At 32.0% G+C, this 23,001-nt stretch overlaps 2 protein-coding genes across 2 annotated transcripts; one reads left to right on the top strand and one right to left on the bottom strand.

Moving 5' to 3' along the window:
• Positions 1-407: 407 nt before the first annotated feature.
• On the bottom strand, positions 408-3,165 carry LOC145324957 (uncharacterized). The gene is made up of 3 exons (XM_080167723.1): positions 2,297-3,165; positions 1,576-1,990; positions 408-1,098 (listed from the first exon to the last, which is right to left on the bottom strand). The coding sequence occupies exons 1-3, from the start codon at positions 2,884-2,886 to the stop codon at positions 994-996; spliced, it is 1,110 nt and encodes a 369-aa protein (XP_080023849.1). The 5' UTR covers positions 2,887-3,165; the 3' UTR covers positions 408-993.
• Positions 3,166-16,547: 13,382 nt separating this feature from the next.
• Positions 16,548-20,524, top strand: LOC145324956 (uncharacterized). The gene is made up of 3 exons (XM_080167721.1): positions 16,548-16,582; positions 17,708-17,751; positions 18,170-20,524. Exons 1-3 carry the CDS (start codon positions 16,566-16,568, stop codon positions 19,762-19,764), a joined length of 1,656 nt encoding a protein of 551 aa, XP_080023847.1. The 5' UTR covers positions 16,548-16,565; the 3' UTR covers positions 19,765-20,524.
• Positions 20,525-23,001: the final 2,477 nt, after the last annotated feature.

Raw genomic sequence — 23,001 nt, 5'->3', positions numbered from 1 at the left:
AACACCAACAAAGAAATTGTAGAGTGGATTTCCATAATAACAAGGATGACAACATCCATAAAAGCGAAGCACTGAAACGGTAGGACAAACGGACATTAACACTTGTATAGTGTTAGAACTGAGTATAAATGTACAATCGGATGATTAGATCACATATAAATTAGTTGTTAAAAAAGTAAAAAATAAAATGGACGTCCGGACATTCTTGTAATGATTATAGAGTTGCTACGCTTTCTAAATCGTACCTATCTGCTAAAGGAATCCCCATGCAAAATTTGAAATCGATAGGACAATTCTAACTTGCCTAAATAAACGAAAAAAGCTATCCGTCACGGGCGTACGGACGGACCGACCCTAATTATAGAAAAGCTTCGCTTTTAAAAAGTAAAAAAAATAAAATTAATTGGTAAGATACTAAAATTTATTGGTATAGGTTAGTTTTTGATACAGTGAGATCACATTGAAAAATCACAAAGCTTCAATTTCTTACAGAAAAAAATTAAAAGCATTTAACAAAAATATACATAGAGTAAAGTTGTTTTATATCAAATATTTATTGTTTTATTTCTTTTGGCTTACTTTTAAAATAAAATAGTCACAAATCTTAACCTTCCTGTTTTGGAAGGTTTTTCTTTTTTGACTTATCGGTCATTTATTGCTTTGTATTATAGACAACTTTCCACGGATATTAAAATGAAAAACTGTAAGATTAAAACCAGTTTTGTTAGACCAGAGGGTCCAAAGGCCCGGGATAACAAAACTGATATTAATCTTATGATTTTTCATTTTGATATTAGTTGAAAATTGTCTGTAATATTATGCTAGGCATGATTTTTCAGTATGGCTGAAAACCGGTTTTAATCCAGCGGATATTGATCTCTTTCAAAGCCATACTGGAAAAAACTATTTAGCAGATGAAATAAAACAGATTTAAAAAACAACAACTTTAAATACAACATTAAAAACAATGAAAAATTTTAAAAATTTGTATATTTACATGATACTAAACTGATTATTAGCATGGATTTTCATATGATTTCTTAAATCTCCAGGGGTGGAAAAAGATTTGGGACAGCATTTACATTGGTGGGGTTTCTCCTGAAACAAAAGATAATAATATTAGTCGTTTAATATTATTTGTTAGATGTTTATGGCAGTTTTATCCTATTATATTTATGTAGTTGCAAGGTTTTTTTTTGTCTGTAGCTTAAGATTTTGATAACTTCTGAATTTTCGATTTTATGGAAACTTTTTATAGGTCCTAGATGGTTGTTTTAGGCTATTCAATTCTTTTATCTAATTTTGGTTTAAGGCTATTTTCCTTTCTTTCCTTAATCCTTTGAATACAGAGCTCCTAGATGCTGGGATCGCAGCTGCAAGTTTATTTAAAATTCTTACTTTAAAAATACGATACTGTTCTATTTTTGATCAAGTTACTATTTCACTTGGAAAAAATGACACTTTTTTATTATGTTTTAAGAAAACTTAAATAAAAATCAAAGTTAGGTACATTTATGATTTCAACTTTAATAAATATAAAAAGTAATCTTTTAAAATTATTTTGAATGAAATTACCTTCAAATGTGTCATTCTGTGGTAGTAAAGATTCGAGGATGCGGTAAAACACTTGCCACAGAGCTTACAAATATGCGGCTTCTCGCCCGTGTGAATGCGGCGGTGGGTATTCAAGCTGCTGGACGTGCTGAAGCCCTTCTGACAGAAATCACAGACGTACGGCCGTTCGCCGGTGTGTATTCTCACGTGCCGTTCCAACAAGCTCGGCCGGTCGAAAACTTTGCCGCATGTGTCGCACGGCAACATGCGCTTAGACTTTGTTCGCAGCAGGTTTTGGATGGTGTGTGAGTGATGGGCAGCTGCAGCTGAACCGTGTGGCGGGTTGGCGGTAACGGCAGAGTGTGTGGATAACGGGGTCGGCGAGCTCTTAAGACTGGAAAAGCTGGTGTTAAACGTTGACTCTTCATCGCTGTATCTGAAAAATAAATTTAAATTATTTTGAATCTCTTTACAGTATATTTGTTTGGACACAAAGTAATTAACTGTCAAATTTGAATAAAAAAATTAAAGAAAGGAAAAAAAACTTTAAATTTTGTTTTGTTCTTATCACAAGGTCTACAAAAACTTCTTTTAATTTTTCTTCATCTGATTTTTCTTTCTTTACTTGCAAAATAATATCATTAATGACATCAATAGCTTTTTTATTCTAACATAATAGGTTGTATGATTTAATATTCAGGAAATCCTTTAAATTTATTTTAAAAATCCTCTAATTTTTTACCTAAAACAATCAGGTGAAGAATCTCTATCATCTTCAGAAATTTTATCAAACCCATCACTCCTTGGGGACTCGCTCCCCAAACTTCCTCCCAACAGCATTTTTCCACCACCAGCCAAACCTTGGCTGTTGGTCAAATCAACGGGCAAATTTTCCACCGCCTTTTCCACATATTTGTTAAATAAAGCACAGCGCAAAATTAGCAGGGCGGGAAACATTAGGGCTTGGTGCAGTTCTTGATAAACGGCCAGGATTTTATCCCCCGCTAGGATAGGTTTAATAGCTGTAAAAATAGGCTCCCCTGTGGGGCCTGTGCTTACAAGAATATTAGTCTGAAAGCCTGCCGGGGTAGCCCCGGCGGTTAGCGGCGAGTGTGGCAGGAAAAGAACCCAGTTGCAGAGGTCAGCATTGTCCACAAGGCCGGAATACAGACGCGGATCTCCTTGCAGCACTGGGTCAGCTGGCAGTTCTGTGCAGGTCGTTAGAATTCCATCCCAGGGGAGGAATTGTGCCCCAACATTAATATCTTCTTTGGCATACAGCTCTCCTTTGACAACCTTCAGCTGTCGGGGTATTAATAATCTTTTAACCATTGTTTTATTTATTTTAATAATATTATATATAAGTCTGTTTAGATGGTTTAAAAAACCATAAATCTCACTGATAAGATAAATCACGGACAATTAAGGATATCTGATGATTACCACTTGAATGTTAAAGGCGTACTGACCATAGTTAGCTACTGATCATAGTATGGTTCCTTTAAACTTTTAGTAGTAGTTCTCTGCCATTCAAATATATCAAGAAGGAGGGTGAGGGAGACGCGAGAGAGAGAGAGAGAGAGAGAGATAGCGTGGGATATGTACACAACTACTTCTTCTTTAAGTAGCTCAGCTACTCTATCTTTCTCCCCCCCCCCCCCGCCTCTTACTCGCTCATACAATCATATAGCATCCATCCATAATGCCCACTCCCCTCCCCCTCATTTTTATCTCCTTCTTCAGGTGGCAAGATGCTGCCTGTGTGTGTGTGTGTGTGTGTGTGAGTGTGTGTGTGTGTGTGTGTGTGTGACTCGCACACCACTCTATGCCATAAACCATCTCATCATGCAATCCTACTCTCTCTCTCACACACACACACTCTCTCCAATACTCTGTAATGTTATATTTCTCTTTGGGTAGCTCTAAATGACGGCTTATTAACTTTCTTGGGGTTAAATTTTCCAAAACTCATTTTAAACAGGGAGGGAGAGGACAACTGTTATTAAATTTAATAGCAACTCGTTTTATTCTTCAATGCTGTACAACCAAATGAATTATTAATGCATGAAGATGAAATGAAAATTGATTAATTGTCCATTGTCTTATCCCTGTATCCCTTACCTTTAAATGTGTGCAAGAGTTATTGAGATGGATATTAGGATAGATAGATAATAGGATAAATAGATAGATGGATAGATTGATAATAGGATAGATAGATAGATGAATGATAGACTAGATATATGGATAATAGGATAGATAGATAATGGATAATAGGATAGATAGTTAGATGGATAATAGACTAGATATATGGATAATAGGATAGATAGATAATGGATAATAGGATAGATAGTTAGATGGATAATAGACTAGATATATGGATAATAGGATAGATAGTTAGATGGATAATAGACTAGATATATGGATAATAGGATAGATAGATAATGGATAATAGGATAGATAGTTAGATGGATAATAGACTAGATATATGGATAATAGGATAGATAGTTAGATGGATAATAGACTAGATATATGGATAATAGGATAGATACATAATGAATAATATGATAAGTAGATAATAGGATAGATAGATAATGGATAATAGGATATATAGATGGATAATAGGATAGATAATGAATAATAGGATAGATAGATATAAAAATAGGATAGATAGATAATGTATAATGCGATAGATAGATGGATGGATAATGGGATAGATAGATAAATGGATAATAGGATAGATAGATAGATGGATAATAGGATAGGTAGATAAGAGGATAGAGAGATAATGGATAATGGGATAGATAGATAATGGATCATAAGATAGATAGATGGATAATAAGATGGATTATAGGATAGATGGATGAATTATAGATAGATAATATTAGATTGATGTATAATAGGATAGATAGATAGTGGATAAATTGGTGGATATTGAAATAGAATGATAATGAATAGACTTTATTATGAATTATAGTATAGATAGATAGATAATTGATTGATCGTTGGATAAATGGATAAATAGATAATGGATAGATTAATGGATAGTTGGATAGATAGATAATGGATAGATTAATTGATAATAGGATAGATAGATAATGGATAGATTGATGGATAGTAGAATACATAGATAATGGATAGATTGATAATGGATAAATTAATGGATAATAGGATAGATTTATAAATGGATAGATGAAAGGTTAGACAAAAAATAGAATAAATAGAAAATTGATAGAGATTGATGTATAATAGGGGAGAAAGATGATAAATATATAGATTGATGTAGATAGATAGATAGATGTAGATAGATAGATAGAGACAGAAGCTAGTAAAAATGCCAGAAATAGATAGAAGAATAGAAGTGGGAAATTACATAATTCTAATGAAGAATTATATGCTAAAGAGTACTTCAATAAAAAATCTTTGCAAATCCTGAAATTCATCTGTAAGTAATCTTTGATCTCTGACCAATTTTTATACTGACCAATTATTGACAAAGTTTTAAGTAGAAAAATTATATTGACAAGTAGTGGATAAATAACAAGCTTTAAAAAACATTAACAAGATTTTGACATCTATGAAAAGAATGCAATTTATGTATAGCAATCTGAAAATGTTGCAATAAACTAAATTTTTATAAGTTCTTATTATATTTTGACACTATTGAAAGTGGAACGGCGGCCGTATATTAAAAGAAAATTTTGAGTAAGAAAAAGTTGAGTAAGTTCCAGTAGAGCTTAGAACCCCCCCCCCTCCCCCCATTAGGGAGACTGCACAAAGTTCTGACCGACAATAGCCGCCATGCACAGCTGCAACTTGAGCACCTAAAGATAGGCGGCTGACAACCTCTGTTAAGTATATAGACAAATAAATCAAAGGTAGAATCGTGCTGAAATGCTCCCTATAATTTAAACAAATTACAAATAATCTAAAATTTCGCCATATGGAGTTTAAATGGTTGTGTCATCAATTCCGTTGCCATCACAATTTACATATGCCCATTAAAGCGCTAAAAATACACATTGTAAAGGTTAATTGTAACTATTGTAATTTGTAATAGAACTGTCATCTAAAGATACTGAAAAGTTTAAAACAGCTTTCTTAATCAAATGTATTTTAAACGTTTATATAAAAGTTATTTGTATTATTATTATAAATATATAAATAAAGGTTTCTATAATAAATACATTAGAGTAAAACACTAGAGGGAGATCAGGTTAAATAACTGTATCTGTTTAATAACTGTATCTCCCCATCACAATGTCACTGATCCGACTCTCAATTGGGTTATTGAAAATCAACCAATGGTGTCGGGGATATTAACAAAGCCAAGTAGCAGGAAACAATCTGCTATTAGACGAAAAAGGTAATTAGAAAAGGGAGGTAGTTATAAGTACGGCTACACCCTAAGGTGCACTTATAGGTAGGGGGGAAGTGGATAATTTTGAATTTTAGAAGAGTTTTTTATTCTTACAGGCATGCTTTTTACGTACGTGATTGGACTTGGGGGGAAGTCATAAATATGAAATAAGTGCTTATCAAGTAAAACATCACTTCCGCACCAAATATTTTTTCTTCGTATTGTCAAAAAGTTACATGTTCCGAAGTTTGGTAGTGGTAATATATTTATTTCAAATCTATTATCTAATTACTAACTTACAAATATTTAAATAAAAGTTTATTTTTGCATTACAAATGGTTTCATGTAATTGTACAGATACTAGAACCCCAAAATGCTTATAATTAACTTCTATTATATAAAGTAGTAAGGTTTTTTTTCGGTTGCTAAAGATTTCAATTATTACTGTCCGATTGAGTTATTCATTTCAGAAAAGCTTCATATTGGTCATTTATTATCAAATTTTAGTCTTGGGATTGGTTTTAGGGTTATCTTTTGCTTTCCTTACCCCATTATGCAGAGTTGCTGTGCGTAGTCGCTAGTCACTAGTATTAATAAAACCACTCTTGTTTCACGTGTATATTTTGAATTTTAGATAATAATTTAAAATCATGATATTATGGAAGTCAATGCACACCGCTTATCAACATTTCACGATTTTAAAAATGATTTTCTTTAATCAACAACATAAAAACATAGACACCAAAATTATTCCATATTTTTTAATTAATGATTAAGCTATAAACGAGAATTATCCATTCAGAAACCAACATTTACGTTCAAAATCAAACATTTATGAAAAAGTCTTGGACAATTATACTTTTATTTTATTTTATACCCATCCCCCTTTCTTCCCCTCTTGATGCTAGGGGCATAGCTGCTATTCCTAGTATGATAAGTAATAAAGTCTATTGTTCTACTTTTAATCTACTTATGCTTTCGCCCCAAGACGAGAATTAGGGTAACCACCCTCCCCTTCCCCATCCTTATTTGTTCTAAAAAGATTTTATTGCAATTGTAGGACGATCAAAATTAAATAAGATGACAAAGAAATCATTTAGTGTTTTTTTACAAAAAAGACCTATTAAAATTTAGTTTTTAGAAAGGAAAAGTTATAATATGTTAAAAATATTTTGGACTCAAAAAACTTCTTATAACAAGTACACTCATAAACTACCCATACATAAACAATTAACAAGGATAACAATCGTTATCAGTAGCGAAGTTACTAATTTATAAGAACATAATATTTGTGTCTGACTACTTTTCCGCGGGTAAAATTTTTAATGATTTTATCTTACTTTCACAATGTAATATTAGTGATTATTTTACAAGAATCTTTTATTCATCTTATTTTATTTTTTTTTGGCTTCACATTAGTTATGCTGTTATGGGGAACAATCTTTAGAATATAGTTTTACAAATATTCCTTGATTCAAATAAATTCAAATAGTTAAATATTCATGTTATTTTTTTTTTATTTCCAGGAAGGAAGTACGGACATGCAAATTATAGCGTAGCTGCGCTACTAACAACCTGGTAGAAAATAACCGTCAGTTTTTCTGGGCTGATGTGTTGATGAATGGAGGTATCAATTATCTTAGGAGCTATATAGCGCATGGCAGACAAAATGGAATGGGAAAAAGTGGTCATGGTTAATGTATTATCGACATTCCTTTATAAGATCGACATTATGACTTAAACAAGATTTCGTTTACCATTTGAGATTAGGAAAGCTTTATTGAGGTCCTGGGATGGTTTTAGGCTATTTTTCTGCCACTTACTTCTCCTTTAGACACTGGATGTGGGGAGGGGGGGCAACAGCTTGTAACGGGTTACTATCCCAGCAAGGCTTTTCCAGCGTTTGCTTAACCTAACCTAAAATAACCATTACAAAATAGGTTTTATCCTCAAAAGTTGGTTTATGGTATAAACGCAATATAAGGAAAACCATCGACTGTTTACGAGCCTTTTACCTATCTGTTTATTAATGAAGCGCGGCCTCTAGTCTTTCATACGCGCGTTGTAGTAAACATTGCGTGCATTATTCCCAGGACTCTGTGTGCACAGGAATAGTGACAGATATTATTATGAACGATAACGAGAGAGAGTGAGAGAGAGAGAGAGAGAGAGAGAGAGAGAGAGAGAGAGAGAGAGAGAGAGAGAGAGAGAGAGAGAGAGAGAGAGAGAGAGAGAGAGAGAGAGAAAGAGAGAGAGCGAGAGAGAGAGAGAGAGAGAGAGAGAGAGATTATTGAAAATATTTGAATATATATCCTTATCCTTGTGTTGTATCCAAAATATAAAGAACTGTACACAATATTATTGAATATATATCCTTATCCTTGTGTTGTATACCAAATAAAAAGAACTGTACACAATATTATTGAATATATATCCTTATCCTTGTGTTGTATACCAAATAAAAAGAACTGTACACAATATTATTGAATATATATCCTTATCCTTGTGTTGTATACCAAATAAAAAAAACTGTACACAATATTATTGAATATATATCCTTATCCTTGTGTTGTATACCAAATAAAAAGAACTGAACACAAATTTATTGAATATCTATCCTTATCCTTGTGTTTATACCAAATAAAAAGAACTGTACACAATATTATTGAATATATATCCTTATCCTTGTGTTGTATACCAAATAAAAAGAACTGTACACAATATTATTGAATATATATCCTTATCCTTGTGTTGTATAACAAATAAAAAGAACTGTACACAATATTATTGAATATTCATCCTTATCCTTGTGTTGTATAACAAATAAAAAGAACTGTACACAAAATTATTGAATATATATCCTTATCCTTGTGTTGTATACCAAATAAAAAGGACTGTACACAATATTATTGAATATCCATCCTTATCCTTGTGTTGTATAACAAATAAAAAGAACTGTACACAATATTATTGAATATATATCCTTATCCTTGTGTTGTATACCAAATAAAAAGGACTGTATACAATATTATTGAATATATATCCTTATCCTTGTGTTGTATAACAAATAAAAAGAACTGTACACAATATTATTGAATATATATCCTTATCCTTGTGTTGTATACCAAATAAAAAGAACTGTACACAATATTATTGAATATATATCCTTATCCTTGTGTTGTATACCAAATAAAAAGAACTGTACACAATATTATTGAATATATATCCTTATCCTTGTGTTGTATACCAAATAAAAAGAACTGTACACAATATTATTGAATATATATCCTTATCCTTGTGTTGTATAACAAATAAAAAGAACTGTACACAATATTATTGAATATATATCCTTATCCTTGTGTTGTATACCAAATAAAAAGGACTGTATACAATATTATTGAATATATATCCTTATCCTTGTGTTGTATAACAAATAAAAAGAACTGTACACAATATTATTGAATATATATCCTTATCCTTGTGTTGTATACCAAATAAAAAGAACTGTGCACAAAATTGGGCCAATTCAACCAAGCACAGATTTGCCCATTTTAATAGTAAAGTTACTATATAACAAAGATCCGTTAGTAAGTCCAACATTTTAACATGTTGCCAATTGGATGATGGGTTCGAATCTTGTAAGTAACTAAATTTTTTTTAAATAATTCATATTATATGCAAGTTAGAATTGGTAAAATGTTTTTTTTTACACTAATCATCATGCATAGTTAGGACTTCCAGTAAAAATTTATGCAATTAAAGGGCTATACCAAATAAAAAGTAGATTTCTCGTATTCATTCGGATCCGGTTTATAGGAACCGGTTCTCATCCATACGAAAAAACTATGTCTAGCATCGTATTATATCCAGTTTTCTACGAATATAAAAATGTACAATCATAAGAATAAAACCAGTTTTGTTAGCCCGTGCCTTCGGCACCTCGGGGCTAAAAAAACTAGTTTTAATCTTATACTTGTACATTCTATATCCGCGGAAAGCTGTTAATAATACGATGCGAGAAATAAATATTATAGCTTTTTTTGTGAAAACTTATTGTAAAACCATCTACGCAAAAGTTACCTCTTTATCATCAAGAAGTTATTTTTTTCCACTTATGATCACAAATATTCTTGTTGATGATGTATACCAGCTCCTATATAATTTGCGGGTTTATCCATCTTTTCATGAATAACTTTGTAAACAGAGAAAATTAACAAATTTCGTATCTCATATACATTCAACTATGTGTTTATGATCAATGTAGTCTTAGGCAGGTTTAAGTCTATTTCGAAGGGGTATAGAAATACCAATCCCCCCCTCCATTATTTTTGTTAAAACTAAAACATTGATGTGAATTAGGTGAATGATATAATATGATTCAAATGAACGGACGGACAGATATCTTTTTACTTTGTAGTTATTAGAGTATTAATTATTAATAAATTGAAAATAAGGGAGGGGGGATGATGTATTATTTTGTTTAGGTAAGGTTAGGTTAGCCTACATTAGATATTAGGCAGTATTACAGGGTTATGGCACCATCGTTATAAGCCTCGCTGGGTTGTTATTACCCGCAGGAGCGACACTACTCAATATTAATTTCATTTGATTTCGGTGCTCGATTAGCACTTGAAGGGAAAGCACCATTTAAAAAACAAATGTATTTCTAAAAATAATGCACCAATTAAAACATTTTATCTTTTACATTAAGAGATATGTATAGAAAATGTAGCAGTATCGTTTATCTTAATCAATCTATTTAGATAACATATAATTAAAGCAAGGATGATTATGCGTTTAGTAATAGCGGATCTTTATAATTTAAACAAAGAAATCTATATAAGTAAGAATAAAAATAACACATTTAAATGTCATTTTTAGTAACGCAGCTACTCTATAGTATTAGTCAAGTCATGTGCGTGTGCCCAATATAGTATTTATTTTACAAAATAAAGACCTTTCTAGTTTTTATATGAATTTATACAACTAAAATCTTAAATTGATTAAATTGTATTATCTATTATTAGCATTTTTGACAAAAATTTATAAAATACTTAACTGTGATTTATTCATTTAAATTTAGTTTTTTTTTGTTAAATTGTTATTGATGCACTATTAATAGACAAAAATGGCTTTTCTTTTGTTTGAGTTTTTGTATGTTAGGCTTAAAAGGACATCCTATGCTACAGACCGACCGACTTCTAGAGTAGTTTCTCTCTTGACAAACTACTTAAGTAGCATTTAACAAAGGTTCTCTAAAAGGTCAGAGTGATTTACGCTATCAACAAATGTTTATGGAAAGTCGGGCAATTGAAATGTTTAGCAGGAAGGTGTTCTTAATTACTTGCCTTTTAATGCAATTAATTTAGGTGAGCTAATCGATATATAATTACTTGAATGTTGCATCAGATTTTCATGTACTCTAATAAAGTGATACACCAAGCTGGCTAACATAACGATAGCCCAATCTAACCCCTTCATCCCATAAATCCCCTTCTACTGGAAGAACGAACTGACGAATAAATGAGGTCCATATTAACGCCCTAAATTGACAACAAGTTTTCCCCTCTATTAGCCTACCAGCTTTTGATTTCCTAGCATCTAGGGGCTCTGTATTTAAAGAGGAAGAATGAGGGCAGATAAATAACCCCAAACATATTAAGACTTTAATTTTAAAATTAGCCTAAATCCATCACGGGAAATTTGTGTAAAGCTTTTTCTTAAAAGGGAGAACCTAATCTGTTATCATTTAGTGAGATCTTAACGGACAAACAAAACTACTTTTATTTCATAGGATAAATTGCTTTCTATCTGTAAAAGATAAGAATAACGTATGAGATAAAACAGTTAAAATAAAAATGCTCATTTATAATTCATATATGTTGTACACACAAGGAGGAAGGGGATATTGAATAGTAAATTTTACAGGTACTCAAAGTTTATCTTTTCCTTTAGTCAAAACTTTGGGCACTTTTATTAATTTGTTCGGTGACAAACTTTCCATCAATAATATTAAACTTCTCAAGAACTCATCTTGTTTATCGTAATTTATCATCCATTGTCTTATCCCTAAATACCTTTGAGGTAGATGAAATGTATTTATCCTCGTATCCCTGATAAAGATGAAAAACATATGTGCTGGCTAAAACATTAACACATAGTATATAAATAACAAGGATGATTACATCCATGGATTTTGCTTTAGCTTTTTTTGCTAGTCAATAACACAATAGTTACTTTATTAATTTAAACTGCGTCCTTGCCTTTAAGTTTCTTTTTGGAATATAATTTTCATACTCTTTCCATGACCTCTTTTAAGCTTTTCAAAAAATGAAGAACTTAGAACAATTTATCTTTTTCGACTAGAAAACCAAAACTACCTTGATTTAATTAGTTTTTAAGGTATATACAAAGTAAATTAAGGAGTAGCTTTGGTATCTAAATAATAATAATATGATGGCTACTTATTTCTTCCCCACCCTTACCTATCTTACTATGGACATGGCTATGTCTTTTAAATATTATTTTGTCATCTTATAATACGGAATAAAATGAACAAATAGGTCAAGACTTTCCTCTATTAAAATCGAAGATTGGCACAGAAATTGTTAGTATTCTTTAATTCTTTATCATAACATTCTAACTCCATTTAATTAATCAGCAATACTAGTCTATTACCAGTTCGTACGTAAAGTTAAGTTAAGGAAATTGACTTGCGAAACTTTATTGATAAAAAAAAACATTTAAATTTATTCTTAAATCTTATGATATTACTGCATAAATTATTATATAGATTAACTATTCTTATACATACATTATAATTTAATTTATTTGAAGCTAGTGCTTTGCTATTGGACATAATTGCCTCTTTATAATGCTAGCTTTATTTTTCATAATACAAATCCTCAGCCATACTGCAACCTATCAAGTATAGTTGAGGTAAAACCCAATCATTTTCATGTATTACTGATTTTTATCTAGGATTCTTTATAACACACCAATCAATTCGTTTCGTACACCCTAGTTAAAAAGATAGAGAACTTATTTTTTGTTCTTTCCATTATGGTTGTTTGAAAAAATTTCAAGTAAAATTATCCTCAAACCACCAATGAACAAAATTTTACTGAAAATATATAGAAATTAAGGGAGTAAAGGGGTAGATTTTCGTGTGATTTTGAGCAAGGTTAGGCTAGGTTATGTTGCGTAAAGAATAAAAATATTCAATTTATTTTAAAAATTAGTAAGAGGAGGGGGTCATTGATCAACAGACACAATGAGGGAAAGCACAATTATATGCAGTAGATTTTAAAAATTTGTTATACAATAGATTCAAGTTTTTAAGTAGTTCTTGTGCTTTAAAAAAAAATACACATCTGTGTTTGGTAACCTATGCTTCATTTTTGAACCTGGGTCCAAAAACGTATCAAAATTAAAATCACAGCTTTTTTCTAGCTATAAAAAGCTTCTGATAAGTTGTCATTTATTTTTAACAGGTATTCTTAGGAATTTCGTTTACAAGACTTAAATTTAGTTTGACCCTCTTGATCTTAAGGGGAAAAAGTCAAATTTTTGCTCATAGAATAGATTAAGATATCCATTTAATTTTACTTATTTCTTCATGTTTTTAGTCTTTTGGTCTGTAATATCTTAATAAGATACCCTTTTCGATATTCTAGATATAATTTATTTTTATTTTTTAGAAGCATAGTGTCTATATTTTCTTCTGTAATTCACTTTAATACAACTATTTAATTTCCAGTATGGCTTTAAAACTAATTAATGTCCTCTGAATTAGAAGCGGTTCTAAGCCATAATAAAAAATCATGTACCGTATCGTAATATATCCAGTTTTCTACGAATATTAAAATGTACAATATTAAAATCAGTTTTATTAGCCCGTGCCTCCGGCATCTCGGGGCTAACAAAATTATTTTTATTCTTTAAATTGTTCATTTTAATATCCGCGGAAAGTTGTTTATAATACTAGGCGATAAACACATATTCTTTCATTTTGTACCTGAATTCTACTATTCCAAACAAAATAAATATTTGGGTATTTACAACTCTAGACTACATAAGTTGTACTTTTATCTATAATAGGGGAACTTCATCAATTTATCGTCCATTGTCTTACCCTTCAGATATTCCTGCAACTACTCTATGTTCGGCATAGAGCATCATGCAATGCTATTATTATAGGCTACTTTCTTTATAATTTTACTAGAGGCTTCGCCCCTAACCTCTAGGGGCTTTGCCCTAAGCGGTAATTTATAAAAAGTTTTTAAAAAATTAAGTTTTTCTGGTGCTGCTACTTTTTTGGAAATAACTGGCGCCTAAAAAGAAAAAAATGGTGGGGGGATTTTTTAATTTTTAGGGGGGTTGTGGGTGTCCCATTCCCCAAGAAAATAGCTTAAAACCACCACAGGACCAATAGTTATATACCCTAAAGACATCATTGTACTTTGTAGTATAGATGTATAATACTTACAGCTTAGCCCCTAGCCTTTTGAACATTTTGCTTTTTTGAAGAACTGCTTTTTACATAACATACAGGCAGCATTTGAAAATACTCTTTCTTTAAACTAACACACTTAATTTACAGTGCAATGTCATCTCACTCCTTGGGATAATATCCTTGTTTCTAATTTATGTAGTTTACCAAGTTTGGATTGACGTCAGCATATATTGCTTAATGCTTTGCGCTGTTTATCTATTTAACTGTGCAAATATAACTTTTAGTTGCAATTCTTCCCTGTAATTATACTTGTTTACTAGCGGGTACGCCCCTATAGGCCTCTAGGGGCACTTGAGGAGAGTCGAATTTTATAACCCAATTTTATTATTTTAGATTTTAAAAGAAAAATTAAAAAAAATTTAGGGGGGGGGATTTTTTTTTGTGTGTGGGGGGGGGGACACCCCCCCCCGCCATTTTTGATTTTAGTTATAAAAAAAAAATTTTATTTTTTTTTTTTTGAGGGGGGAAAATTTTTTCTAGGGGCGATTTCTCTTGGGAGGTTGGTGGTACCCTCCCCCAAAATAGTTATAAACCTTCCCGGGACCTATGAGAAGCTACCGTGTTAAGGAGAACCCGATCGGTTCAGTGGTTAGCGAGATCCTTCGGTACAAACACACAGACATCCTGTTACTTTAGTATAAGGATATGTCTATATATCCACAAGTGATTTTATTGGCTGCTATAAATTAAGATGTCAGCCATTTCTTGTATCATTTCATCTGACAAATTGTTACATCAAATGTAAAGTATGCTTTTATATCTACTTGTTGAATTGACAAACAGACAGAAAGACAGACAAACAGACAAAAGAAGGAATATATATTAAACAGACAATGAACAGACAGACATACAGACAGACGGACAGAAGAACAGACAGATGGACTGACAATTAAACAGATAGATTGTCTGACAGACAGAACGATGGACAGACTGGAAGACTGACAGAGACAATTTGAAAGACATTATTCTAATTTGTAGATATTTTACTTTTTAGGCATTTGAAGTTGAATTTATGGATGTTACTATCCTTGTTATTATAGAAAAAAAATATTACACTTTAGATTCCATTTAAAATCATAAAAAAAAGACTTGTAAGAGGCAATATATAATTAATATAAAAACTAATATTACAAAAAAATATTAAAAATTTTTAAAACATCCATTGGAAATTTGAAGAAAATGTTTGTTTTATAATGATTTACCTAGAAAAGATAAGGCAAATTAAATATTATCTTTAAATTTTCCGGATGATGCCAGAAATATTTTCCTAAAATATAGATTTATATAATATAGAGGTTTATTTATGTAATTTAAAGAAATTTGGTCAACATCATCTTTGCAATTTATCTCTTAGCAGAGTGTAGGCCTTGAATTACATATGGTAGTTCGTTCCTCCAGGTTGTTTTTGAACTTTTTACTAAGGATGTGTTACTTTTCATATACTGTAGAAACTGTTGTTTAAGTTAGGAAAAATATAACTGTTACATTATTAACGAAATCCTTGTTTAGTGTGTTTGACCAGGGACAAGGGACCAGAATTCTGAAGAAAAAAAACAATTCTAAGTGATAATTTCTCCACAACCCACTTCCTTCTGCTCCTCTCTTCTTACTCACTTCCTTTTAGTTAAAACATTTACACCAAGTCGTGTACAAGTTTCAGCAATTTCAAATGCAATTGATTTGCTGCGTTGGACAAAATGACACACTTCTATATATTTTGATTCTTATTAATATAGTAATAGGATGTCTATGAGTGTTTCTTTGTGTACTAAATGATCTTGCTTAAACTGATATGTTACCTTCTCGTAGGTCCTGGGAATGTTTATAAGAGAAATCGCCCCCTGGAAGAAAATGACCCCATCCAAAATTTCTTTTTCTGGGGGAATCAACTTCAACTGTAACCCCCCCCCCCTGCAACCTCAAGTGTCAATTATAAAACATATTCCTTCTAAGTTTCAGCTTGATTCTAATCTTGTTTAAAGTTTAAAAGATATTTTTTTGTTATAGGTTATGTATTTTGACATAATATTGACACAACTGAAGAAAACATTTTAGAGATAATGAAACTGTAAATTATCAAAATGATATTTAGTATAAATATAACATACTTTTTGATTATTTTAATTAGTTATCATTGAAATGACAGGAAGTAACAGGTAATATTTTACAAAACAATAATCCTTGTATAAAAGTAAAAGGATCTGTAAATGTGTAACTATTGTCTGTCTGTCCCTAAGGATCTCGCTTACCGCTGGGATCTCCTTTATAGTATAGCTTCTCATTTTGACTAGAAAGGTTTATATCTATTTTACGAGAGGTTGCCCCCACCCTACAAAAAGAAATAGTCCCTAGAAAATTTTTTTTTCTCAAACTTTTCCTTGTTAAAAGTAAAATGCAATGGCGGGGAGGAGGGTGAGTTAGCAGATCCTTTTACTTTTATTTAAGGCCATAAAGAACACTAAAATATTATTTACTCTGGTGTATGAAAATTATCATATTTGAGTGCTTGAAAAATTTAGGCCCTTTTATTAAATTTTGGTTGGTTCCAAACTAGTAGTGTTCAAACTATTCAACCTATGATTTAATGATCTGCAGGACCAATAACTTTATATTACATCATTGGGTACATGTGTGAATTTGTTGTTCATTATCTTGAGATAGCTGGATATATTTTTTAAAGAAAAGGGAAACCACACAAAAAAATTTCCTTCTAGCTCAAAGAAGATAAAGTATAGAATAGAATCCAGGTAGAAGATTCTGCCTGGCTAGCCTAAAATGAAATCGGAACTTCTGAAAGGCCCAAATTCTACTGGTTTTACTAAAATCGCATGATTTCAGAAATTATTCAGATATATCATTAAAATAATTGCCTTTTTAATAATTTACTAAAAGTCAGAAGGACTGGCATTTCGCCATTCACAATGTATTAAATCTTTGTCTTATGTGCAAAACCATGTACAAAATTGAATTTAAACGTGAATTTAGTAAGAAATTACAAAGAAATATTTAGACAAACATGACATTGACATTTTTGATATCTTTTCTTTTAAAAAATATTTTTCTATTCAAGTTGGTAATAAGTTTTTTTATTGCGCAAGCGCGAATTTCTTTAATTTTCCAAAAAATATTTGAGGTTTTCAATTCTATACTTTATCTTCTTTGATCTAGCTAGAAGCTCACCTAACTATTTATTAATAAAAATTTGCTAGTAGGAATATAATAGGATTATTCTTATTTTCAAATAAACAAACTTAAATGCAAGTAAGATTTTTGCTTTTCAGGCTTATGATGAAGACTATTCTGCTGCTTGGAGCTATCATCATAGGTTAGTTATTGTTTTATACTTTCATGTACATTACTATTCTCAACAATATTGCAATTCAAAGACTTTTCAAATTAGTTCAAATAATTTTTTACATGATCTTTATATAAAAGTAACAGGGTATCTGTGTGTATCTATCTGTATGTATTAAAGATCTTGCTAACCCCTGAACCAATATGTATCCTTTATGCCAAGGAAGATTTATAGCTATTTTGAGGAAGAGTTCCACCACCCTCCCAAGAGAAATCGTCCCTAAAAAAAGCCCACAAAAAATATTTCCTTTTCTTTCTGAAAAAATCATAATAGAGAGGTCAACCCCATACCCCCCTCCTCTGCTTCCCTTGAGGCCTCTAGCAGCACAGCTGTCAGTCTAAATAAAAAATAGAATTATAATACCTCCTTCAAATGATGTAATGTTAAGGTGTTGATTGTGGTTCATTGTTCAAAGATGGGACTGTTCAGTCTCGACTTGATCTTCCTTGCTGCCAGGATCAAAATTTCCTCACTTGTCATCAAGTTGACTTGGACATCAGTAGTCTTGGTGATGAAGATCTTGAATTAGGTCCACTTAACACTACAGTTCAGTACCGAGGTCTTGTTGAAGGAAGTAAGAATTCCCATTACTACGAAAATAAGTATGTTGATGCAGTGCTTTCAGTTAATAGAGGACATGTGTATGGTCACATGCAATTGAACGATGGGGATTCCTTTGTAGTTGAGTACTGTGGGAACGGGATACATGTGCTGAAACAATTAGATGGGGAGAAACTTGAAGACAGACACAGAGAAGAGGATGAAGATTTATCTTCTGATAGAGACTTTCAACCTGAAAATATTGAAGATACTACAACAATTGTTACATACTCTATCAAAGTGTATTACACACCATCCTTTGCAGCTGTCACTGCAGATATTGAAGGTTTTCTGGAGCAGGTTATTCAAGAAACTAACCAAGGTTACATAAACTCTAATGTTCCTCTTAGAGCATCTGCTCTCTGTATTGAGGAAGCTACCATTGATGATAAGCCCAATGCTGGTGAAATGTTGAATGCATTTACAAATATGAAAGGTACATTAGAAAATCTTAGAGACTCTGCAGATGTGGCTGTTCTGTTAGTGGAAGATTTATCAGATTATGCTGGTATTGGATATACTAATACTATTAGTACAGGAAAAACTGTCAGTGTGGTTACCAAAGGAAGTGCTTTGGGCTACTACACTTTTGCACATGAAATTGGACACAACATTGGATTATATCACAACAGAGAGGTCGTCACTAATCCATGGTACCCTGATGGTTATGGGTATCTTATTCCAAAAGGAACTGCTTCTACAGGACTTAGAACTATCCTTGCATACGGAGCTCCAGGTCATATGACTCGTGTAAACTATTATTCCAACCCAGACATAATACATCCAAATACAGGAACAGCTACCGGTGTAGTAGAGAAAGCAAATAATGCTAGAATCCTGACTCTGAACAGATTTTCTTTAGCTGCACTTGGAGATGAAAGCCAATGTGGATCCGACAACATAGAGAAGGAATGTTTCATTGAGAATGTAAGTTTCTCGGAATACTATTTGACTGAAGCAAATGAGCTTGGATACAGCAAGCAACTATGCCAAGAAGCATGTCTAGATAAGTCTACCTGTTATGAATGGTTGTACATTGTTTATAATGAAATACCTGTATGTAACCTACACTACATGGATATCCGGAACCCAGGTGAAGAATTACCCGACTGGACTTACATGAAAGATGTAACCACACTGAATGTCAACAATCCCAAGTGTACAATCATCAAGAATTGTTCCACCCCAGGAAGATCCGTACCCTACACTCTTTCAAGCCAGATTACGCCAGATGCTAAGGTATGTCATCATCAGTGTTTAGCAAATAGCAAGTGTAATCATTGGGTCTGGGAACAGAAGAATCATGAATGTTATCTAAAAGGGGAGTATATATCAGGAACAGATGAGGGCTGGACTATCAATTTTAGAACATGTGGAGTCTAAATGTGTTTTTTTTTGTAATCTATTGTCAATGACTTATTAATTGTTAAATTAAAAGGATTTAAAAAATATTATTCTGCAAAGTTATCCTACATGTCTTAACTGTAGGTTGGTTGTATAAACTGTAATGTATAGACTTTATGTTTTTACCTTCATTAGAGATTGTGAATGTGATTTAGTAAAAATCATTATTTTTTGAAGAATTTATACACTCTATGCTAAAATTTAAAAAAAAACTTTCATTTGAACTTTATGAATCGCATGTAACCTGTGGAGTAGAAATGTTTAGTTGGCCACTGACCACCTAACATAAAATTATTGCAAGGTTTTATTCTTAAAACTTAGAAACAAAAAGCACACATAATTTTTGTTGTTTTACTTAGTTCTACTTGAGAGACTCTTTACATCGTTGGATTGCTGTATTTCTTTCTTTCTTTTAACTGACAACTTATAAGTAGAATGATGTCTGTCTGTAAATTTTTCTGAGTGTGACTTAAGATCTTGCTAACTGCTGTACCAATTTAATTCTACTAAATGTTTTTTTTCTATTTTCTTGGGCTAAAAAAGAAAAAAAACTAACACTAATATACTTTTTAAGCTGTGAACTTTGAGAATGTTTTTTTTTGTAACAAATTATATTAAGTTTGGGGATTTACCACATATCCTTTTTTATTATTCTAGCCCTTCTTCATTATTACAAATTTCAGTAAACACTTTATGTTAGCTTGTAGTAATTTTAATTAACATATAATAAAGCATTATAAACAAACTTATAGGTTTTGGACTTGTATGTAAGAAATCCTTAAAACAATTTTACCTAAAAACCCTGGAAAAAGTTTTGTATTAACATTTACACTTATACGTTAGTTCTAAAAAAAATTTATATTTATATTTACAGTAAAATTTTGATGAAGTAAAACATTTATATTTGATGTAACTATTTCTTGATTCTTTGGTCTTAGAAACCGCGTTAACTTTTAGTTATAGAGCCGTTTTTTGCACCATTCATGAAATATATGAGTGAGCGTATTATGTAGTATGAATCAGGGAGGGAAGGGACATTGGACTATAAAAAAACACTGGTACCCAAAGTTTTATAAAATGATATACCATTTGCTGATTCAAAAACTTTGGGTACTTTTATTAAACTTGGTTTAAACTAAATGTTCCTAAACATTTCAACCATTAATTCCAATCAATAAGTAGATGGACTAATTTTGTTTTTCAACATTAGGAATTTATTGCCCGTTGTATTATCCCTTAAGATTTCTGAGTATGAATGTAATACGCGAACAGGCGTGCACAGCAGTTTTAATGGAGGGAATATTTTCAAATCTAAAAGATTTTTGTTGATTTCTATAGTACTAGCGGCTACGCCCCTAGAGGCCTCTAGTGGCACTTTGAATGTTTTTTTTTATTTAAAATATCTAATTACAGAAATAATTGCATGGTTTATGTTTCGTTCAAGTCTCTTTTTCGGGAGGGGTAATTTTTTTCTAGGGGCGATTTCTCCTGAGAGGGTGGTAGTACCCTCCCCCAAAATAGTTATAAACCTTCCCGGGACTTATGAGAAGTTACCCTGTTAAGGAGAACCCGATCGGTTCAGCGGTAAGCGAGATCCTTCGGTACAAACACACAGACATCCTGTTAAGTATAAGGATAAGAATGGATGTAGAATATAAGTAGATATTATGACAAGGGAAATTTTGTCGCTAAATTAGGTTGCTTATATGAAACTCATTTGTTGGTCAGTTCGTTTATTAAGTAGGATGGGAGGGTATGAGATAAAGAGGGTGGATAGGGGGATAGATATTTTAGCCCGCTACAAGTTTCACTATATTAGAGTACTCAGTGCATGATAATTTGGTGTAAGATCCAAGTAAGGATAATTCTATTATTATATGTTTACTCTTTGTTATTTACTAAAAAAGTGACCATGACTGACAAATTATCTATCTACATGAGTTATAACAACTAGTTTATAACAATCAAATTTCTGCAAACAGGAATTATCTTCCTTCTTTCCTTTTTAGGCTTTTTTCTTTGTATTGTTTAACCCTTTGCAGTCGGGCCCCTTGCCGCACCTTAATCGGTCGGGGGGGGGGGGGGGGAGGGGCGTTCAACGCCCCCCCTAATTATCTCAGTTCCTATTAGAGCTAGAAGGCTAATTTTTTTTTGTGCAGGTCCCCTGTTTGATAATGAATTTCCGACCTTTTATAAGTCTAAGTCAATTTTCGCTTCCTTCACCCTTTTATTAAACAACCTTTGTTTTTAGGTCTTTTTTATCTAAAATTTTCAAACGGCTGTAATTTTCTTATTTTTGAAGCTAGAAGAAAAATTTTTTCCCAGAAAATGTTTATTTTTATGTAAATTTTACATTAGAAATATCAAAATATAAATTTCAGCGGCCGTAGCTGTACTTGGCAGCTGCCAGCCGCCGCAGTCGGCGGTCGGCGGGAAAACGGCGGCGGATCTTCATGAAATTTTAATACGTTATGTAGACATGTAAGAAAAGCTAAAGTTTAAAATTTGAAGTCTCTAAGTCAAAAATTGCGGCCACAGGAGCCTTTTAAAGATTTCTGGAGACCTGGAGGATCAGGACCTGCAGGATCATACCTGGAACCTGAAAGTGACTTGAACACCTGTATTTCATATAAGGATGTACTACTAGAGGATTTTTTAGTATTTTGGTATGATAAAATGCTTTGTTTTAGTCAAAAAAATATTTTTGCTCTTTACCTGGATGACCCTGCCAGGTTTGCTGGCATCCTGTGCCCGCCAGGATGGAGATATTCAAAAAATTCCAACTCTCAGTTATGTGTCATACCCATACTTAAAAAGTCAAGCAGTTTGGGCTCTTTATCTTTCACACACAGAAAATGAGATAGAAAAAACCGTATGGGGGGGCGTTCAACGCCCCCCCCCCCCGACCGTTAAGGGTTAAGATTTCAATAACCACTGAACCGATTAAGTTTTTCAATTAAGAGATACTTTTCATAGGATCTGTAATGGATTTAGGCTTTTTATTTTGATTTAATTCTTGTGATGGTTTTATTCTATTCCTAGATGCCTTATATACTAGTAGCCTTATATTGTTTAAAAAAACCATCAAAAATTAACTTTTGACCAGCCCCCCTCTAAGTACTCCAATATTAAACGCACAATATTTTGTAATACAAGATGTGCTATAAGAAATTTCAAATTTCTTTTTGAGTGGGAAAATTTTGATAAATTTCAAAC

Source organism: Acartia tonsa, chromosome 7 (assembly GCF_053477335.1).
Source record: "Acartia tonsa isolate MP-2025a chromosome 7, ASM5347733v1, whole genome shotgun sequence".
NCBI classification, from domain to species: Eukaryota; Metazoa; Arthropoda; class Copepoda; order Calanoida; family Acartiidae; genus Acartia; species Acartia tonsa.
This window is presented reverse-complemented; position numbering and strand designations above follow the sequence as displayed.

Coding starts and splice junctions, on each gene's coding strand:
- LOC145324956 (XM_080167721.1), top strand. Junction 17,752..18,169: donor GCTTGGAGCTATCATCATAG/GTTAGTTATTGT, acceptor TGTAATGTTAAG/GTGTTGATTGTGGTTCATTG.
- LOC145324957 (XM_080167723.1), bottom strand. CDS start 2,886: ATGGTTAAAAGATTATTAATACCCCGACAGCTGAAGGTTGTCAAAGGA. Junction 1,991..2,296: donor TCTTCACCTGATTGTTTTAG/GTAAAAAATTAG, acceptor TTTATTTTTCAG/ATACAGCGATGAAGAGTCAA. Junction 1,099..1,575: donor ACAGAATGACACATTTGAAG/GTAATTTCATTC, acceptor CTTTTGTTTCAG/GAGAAACCCCACCAATGTAA.